Source organism: Abrus precatorius, unplaced genomic scaffold, assembly GCF_003935025.1.
Source record: "Abrus precatorius isolate BTA unplaced genomic scaffold, Abrus_2018 Scaffold10, whole genome shotgun sequence".
Taxonomy (NCBI): Eukaryota; Viridiplantae; Streptophyta; class Magnoliopsida; order Fabales; family Fabaceae; genus Abrus; species Abrus precatorius.
This window is the reverse complement of record NW_020874292.1, coordinates 31,986,876-31,993,748: the sequence shown is the minus strand read 5'-3', so window position 1 is coordinate 31,993,748 and position 6,873 is coordinate 31,986,876. Positions and strand designations below refer to the sequence as shown.

Genomic DNA, 6,873 nt, shown 5'->3' with positions numbered 1-6,873 from the left:
ATTTATAACAGGATGGTAAACTTGGGTAACAAGTTATAGTGAAATAAAGAAAATAAAAAGTTTTAAGGCTATGATTAAGGAATCAATATATTAAAAACTTCTATTAAAAATCACATTGAATGTATATTAAAAAGGATAATAATAATTATTAATATTTTTAAAAAATTATAGTTTTAATTTTAATTAATATCCTAAGTTACTAATTAATATCCATTGCAAGTTGTAATGTTTGTCATCAAGTTTTAGGTGTTTTGATTTTACGTTTAAATAACTATGAATTTATATTTATTTTAATATTATTAATTATAATTTATACGTTTAATTCATATTTATAAATATTTTAACATGTTTTTAAACACACGAGATTTTCCCCTTACAGAGATGTTCTAAATTTGCTGTTCTACAAAAGACAACCAAATGATGTTTGCCTTGAGAACATATTGTAATGTGACAAATGATGGCAAAGAAAAATTACATTTATTATTTTAAATTTTAAGAGAGTTAATAAAATTAATTTAATAATTGTGATGTGAAAAAAGAAAAACAGTAGGTATTAGAATTCAATTAGATATTTATGTAAGAGTTTTAAAAATTAATCTCATTATAAACTTAAACATTTGTTATGAAAAACAAAAACTAATAAAGATTTAACAATTTATCAAGGCACATACGTTTCGATAAGGGATTAGGACCCCACGGTAACTCTCACAAATTAGGTTCAAACCAAAATGTTAATATCACTCATTGATGATAAGGAGCATTCGTAATTGATTTTGAATCAATTGTGAAAAAATTGAAATAATCCATTTGATTATAAATAAAGCATGTAATTTAATTTAAATCAATTGAGAATGATTTCAAAATTAAATCAATCTTTTGCAATTTAAATCAATTTAGTTTATGTTTTACTCTATTTATTTTATTTTTTTAAGGAACACATCTTTAATATTTTAATCAATACAAACTCTTTTAGTGGCTAATTTTTATTGAAGAGACAACGCTTAATAAAAAAAAGTAAAATTAATAAACATGAAGAATAAATCAGTAAAAAGTACTCAATTTGAGCATAAATTATAATTTACTTTAAATTACCAATCACAAATTAAAATAATCTCAAGTTTTTCTTTAAAAAAATACAAATATATTTAATAAAACATTTTATATTAGTAGTTATATAAAGATCAAATAAAAAAAATCATATCGAATTAGTATATTTGCAATTCGGTTTAGTTTAATTTTCAATTCTCGTATTCAAACTGCAAAAAAAAAGCAAGACTTTTTTTCAGGTAATAATTTATGTAATTTTCAATTTTTTAATTGATTGAGCAGTTTAAAATGGTGGTTGAACACCCCTAGTTGCTGCTGCTACTACTCTTAGGGTTGCATGGAGAGGGAGCAAATAAGACAGTAAATATGCATATTACACAAAAGAAGTTTACATTTGTACCTAAACCATTACCAATTAACTTTTTTGATGCCTAAAGCACTCTTAATTCACAGAAAGAATCCAAAACTTCACTTAGAGAATCACACCTTCTCAAGCTCAGTTTTCTGTCTTTTTTGCTTAAGCACCAATATGGATTGTCACACATGTCCTCCTCTCTAAGGAGCTCAGCTCATCATGGATGGCTCTCACATGGTTCTTGCCCATTTGAATAAAGTACCAATATGGACTTGCCCAATATGTATCAGCCTGTAACTTTTCTGATATTTTCAATAATTTAATGAGCTGATTGATATATTTATACAAAGAATAACATAACCCTCAAACAAAAAAGTAACAGAAACTTACAGCAGGCGTTGAAGGTCCAATTAATGCACATCCTCGGTAAGGGTCCATACCAAGCTAAAAACACATTCAGATATGAGAACAGTCACCCACTTTTCCTTTGAAATAGTATAGGATAGTTTACAAAAGAATGCATTTCTAATCATAATACCTTACTATAGAAGCGACAAATACCAGAACAAGATATGCAACTTTGCACAGCCGCTTCTTTTTCTCCCAACTCAACTTATTATAGATTTCAGTAACATCTGCTAATTGCTCTCTTTTAATGCACCTGATATTAGCTTTCAAGTCAATTGAGGAGTAGCAATATGCTAGAAATAATGTGCATAGGTAATAACAGCACATACTTTAGAGGGAAATGCTTTCAGGGTTCCATTTATTATCTCATACAGGATTACACGGCTGCACATATTCATTTTAATGCAAAGATTTTTTTTATCAGCCAAACAAATTAATTGCAAAGTGAGTCCAAGGGGTACTCAAGCCCTTACAAAAGGTGTCTATGTTTTGACTTACAAGATATTTGAAATTTTGAATTCAAATTGCAATCTAATTATTCATACCTTTTGAATGTCAATTGCATGCTCAAGACATTCTTTAGGATGAGTTAATAATTTTATTATAGTGGCCTATATAACTTATAGCATGACTCTAATTAATGATTTAATGTGATGGTAGTTAAATATAAAATATAGAGTCATCAAGGATGTAATTATAAATACAATTATAAGGAAACCCTCTCCTCTCTCTTCATATAAATAAAAGAACGGTTATCAAATAGAGGTTACTTGGTTCTCTAATTTTCACTCTCACGGTCTCTGAGTGAGACCAGAGTAAACACAAGACAAGAATTTTCTCTCAACCATCCGAGAGGAACTGAAAGAAGAAGGAAGAGTTGAAAAAAATACCAAGGAATCAACGACATCAAAGAGAGAGATAACATCAAGAAATAATGAATTCAGGTTAGCGCTATCTAAACTCTTAATTGTATGAGAACTATATATTATATTGTGAGAGCAACGTAATTTAAGATCTCTAAGAAAAAAAGTAATTTCATAATAGTCATTGCATAATAAAAATTACATAATGGATTAAAGAAAATTCTAACAGAAATATACATTCATTCCATTATATTGAGTTTTGCTCCAAGAAACCAACTTTTTGAAACCCTAAATTAACATAAATGCTTCCAATAAGAAGTGAGAAGTCAACTGAAACATTCAACAATTTAAAATTAACAACTGCACAATTATATTGAAAACCTTTATGTTATGTGGAATTAAAAGGCAATTTTATTTTTAATAAAACTGATTCAATTTCATTTAAATGCTGCTATCCATGCCTTTCACAATGCTCCAATTTTAATTTCAACTTTCATGTGAAAGAATCAAAAAGAAGAATCATTTTGTCTTTTTACCAAGCTTTATGGTCTATAACATCTGCAAGAATGAAATAAGATCTGCTCCTTTGCTTTTAACACAATAAAATAAAACACTATTTTGAGAAGGAAAGGAAAAACGCTTACAATGTCACATTGTAATACAGGCAAGGGAGAGATATCAAGAATATAACCCAATGTCCTGCTATAAGATTGATGAGGCAGAAGATTCCTTGGATGATAAACTCTGGCAAGATAACCTGGTTTATCCGAAATGTTGAATCATACGGGTTGATATAATCAAACTCCAGGTCCACCAACAATATAAGCTGCAATATAAAAATTCAGGGGATGTCAATTTTGTTTAAGCAGCACTTTTGCTCACTTGATCTTATGGATGCCAAACAACCATTGAGCTGCGTGTTCAAGCTTCAAAGACAGCAACATAATTGCAATCTTAATAGACTAAAAGTTGCTGTTACGACAACATACTTCAAACGGTTTTTCCATCCTATGTCGACACACAATAAGAAACTATGTATGATGTATGACAAGCTTTTGAAAATTACAAGATATCACCAAATCCAATGCATTGATAACTTCTTATACACGTTACAAAAACCATACTTAAAATAAAAATATTTGTTTTAAAACTTCACAGATAAAATTGGAGGTAGGATCGCAGTAAAAATATTTACTACTAGTAATCTAGTACACCACTAACTTTCTGGGATTAATACACACGAAAATGACGAGATTGCAGATAACTCCATCTAGAATCGTGAAATACAACGACATAAATGTAGTGTGAGATTCATACCAACGCAGTCCTTAATCATATAAATGGTTTAATTCCAGAAAATTGTTCAAAGAACCATACACAACCATAGGGTTAGCACTTATCACTACAATCTGAGAAGTCTTCCACTCAATTAAAAAAAAATTAAAAGCATGAATATTAAAATAAAATAAGCAATCTTTGCAATTAGAACTGAAATCTCATGCCCAAATAATTTATTTTATCCCCCAAAACAATAAAAAAATAATAATATTTTCCTTCCATTTTTTATTACTTTCTAACTGGAAGCATTTAGAAGCAGAGAAAAAGCAAATAGAATTGAATTGAAATAATGAATATGTTGCTTTGGGGTGATTGAAAAGAGAAGCAGCAATGAACCTGGTAACCGAGGAGACAAAGAAGGGTCAAAATGAGAACAAAGGTTGAGATCCAATACAACACTTCCGCCATAACGCCCACCACTGCATCCCCTCTCTCTCTCTCTCCTGCTTTACTTAAACTGAGTTCCTGCTTTTGGGGAAACAAAATTGTTTTAACCTCATTTCTTGCTCTTTTTTCCCCTTTACATTATCTTTTTATAGCCTTTGTTTCACTTTTTGATGGGGCTTGTGATTATGAATTAGATGTATTTGACTAATCTGTTTCATTTTATTAAAATTAAATTAAGATTAATAGGTTGATTTTTGAGTAATTGGATACAATTGAATTTTGAAATAACATATTTCATTATTTTCGGTTTCATATTTCATTAATTCAACTTGATGTGATTTCAAATTTAATATGAATTTAATAAATAATTTATTATTTAAATATAAACTAAGATTTTTTATATAAAATTTGATCATTTTCTTAATTGATTTTGATAAATGTTAAATTATAAATATCCCATTTTTTTTTTACTTTTTAAATATAAATTCAATTTTCTAATCTAAACCAGCCTGTTTATGGTTGCATCATGTTAGAATGGATTACATTTAAGAAATTGAGAATAACTAACTCAATCTAACATGTTATATTTTTACAACTTAGAGTAATTTTTTTCATTAAATTCGGCCGAACTTAACTCTCCATCATTCATAATTACTATTTTGGGTCACTTGGAAGTTATATTAACATGTTATTAAATAATATAATAAAAAATCAAGTTTAAACTTAAAAAAAAAAAAGTTTCAATGTAGTTTTAATCTTTAAAAAAATTTAAAATTTTTTAGTTAATCATTTTTTAAAATTTTAATTTTTATCTCTTAAAAATTGTTATTTTCATCCGATCTATTTATTAGTAATATCTTAACTTTTTTCGTAATTTATTTATATAAAATTTGAGTAATTCTTATAATTTGATTAACACATAACATAAACAAATTAATAATAACATAATTTTATATTTTTAAATAAAATTTTAGATTATAAAATTAAACTTTTAAGTTTGAGATTTAAAAATATAAATATAAATATCACCTCAACTCTATGACATATTATATTAGATATCAAACAAAGGTAAACATTGCTGTCAAAGAGACTGTGTAAAAAGAACCATCAACAAAACAAATTGTGAAAAGCGTAATTTTTCTCCAAGAACCTTGTATTATCCTAATTTTCTAAATTTTAGAATATAAATAATAATTTATAACAATTCAATTTAATAAGTCAATTTCTTAATTATAACTAGTAATTTAAATATTTTCAAATTTTAAATCAAACAAATAAATTGGTTCTTTGACCAAAACAAGTAATTACAGTATGTGCAAAACTCAAATTTTTTCTTTTAAATATATTTATAATTAAATTGAACAGTAAAAGAATCATAATCTAACTATAATTTTATAATATTACCAAATACATCAATTTCTAGGATAAGGCTTATATTGAATTCAAATAAAATACCATATCAATTAATTGTACTCCAATTACTTCATCACTCTTACACATACCAATAACATATTCAATTCACTTAATTTCAACCCAACAATTTTTTATATAATGTGATCACATTCTATAGTTGCTTCCAGCATTTCATGAGGTCTTACATAATAGGTGAATAGCTGTTGGTTAACCCATGCATATGGATACAACGTATACACTTATAGGGCCCTTTAGTAAAAGTACAGTCAGGAGTGTTAGTCAGGAAACGCGTGTGTGGCCATATAATACACTCGCAACTTTATAAATTGTGCACATTTAGCGAATGTCATCCATCACCTGCGTTTCTCCCAGACTTCCATAGTCAGCTCCCTATTCCACACTCTGAGTGTATTATTGTGGCTATTCACACTAATTCCTTTCTCATCAGTTCATATATTATTTACAGATCAACATGTTACCATACACGTATTGTGGTCATATAATTCAATGTATTACGATACATATATTGTGAATACACTGTCGATGTGTCACAATACCTGTATCATAATCACATCAATTAACGGGTTACAATTCTTCCATTATAAACACACATCTCATAACTCCACAATCTCATCAAATTTCATATTTCTCAAATTCAATTCCATTCAAATATTTTTAAAACAGTACATATACTTTCCATGCAAATTATTCATCATTTGACTCATTTTCAAATATACTTAGTTTTCACTCAAATTCAACAACCACATCATCATACAATTTGCACATATAATCTGACTATCAATCAACAATTTTGCCAGAGATCAGATATCTCTAGACTTAACCCAAATCGAATAACACAATCAATTATATTTCATAATATCTCAAAATAATCAGTTATCATCCATTGAACCTCCAAAATGCAGATGATTCTAATATATTAAAAAACCCTCGTGAGTTATATCCGGACATAAAAATACCTTTAGATGATTATGAAAATTGGTGCAAGTTTAACCCTGATTGTTAAACTTCTTGATAAATCGGCTAGTTTTAGCTATTTGAACC

General features: G+C 27.7%; 1 protein-coding gene across 3 annotated transcripts; it reads right to left on the bottom strand.

Moving 5' to 3' along the window:
• Positions 1-1,405: 1,405 nt before the first annotated feature.
• Positions 1,406-4,492, bottom strand: LOC113852834 (protein cornichon homolog 4-like). Of its 3 annotated transcripts, none has more exons than XM_027483214.1 (5): positions 4,348-4,492; positions 3,318-3,499; positions 1,941-2,063; positions 1,793-1,846; positions 1,406-1,702 (listed from the first exon to the last, which is right to left on the bottom strand). In XM_027483214.1, exons 1-4 carry the CDS (start codon positions 4,417-4,419, stop codon positions 1,813-1,815), a joined length of 411 nt encoding a protein of 136 aa, XP_027339015.1. In that variant the 5' UTR covers positions 4,420-4,492; the 3' UTR covers positions 1,406-1,702; positions 1,793-1,812. The 3 variants fall into 3 exon arrangements, with proteins under 3 accessions (XP_027339015.1, XP_027339016.1, XP_027339014.1); XM_027483215.1 differs by having other exon boundaries at positions 1,406-1,693; XM_027483213.1 differs by having other exon boundaries at positions 1,946-2,063.
• Positions 4,493-6,873: the final 2,381 nt, after the last annotated feature.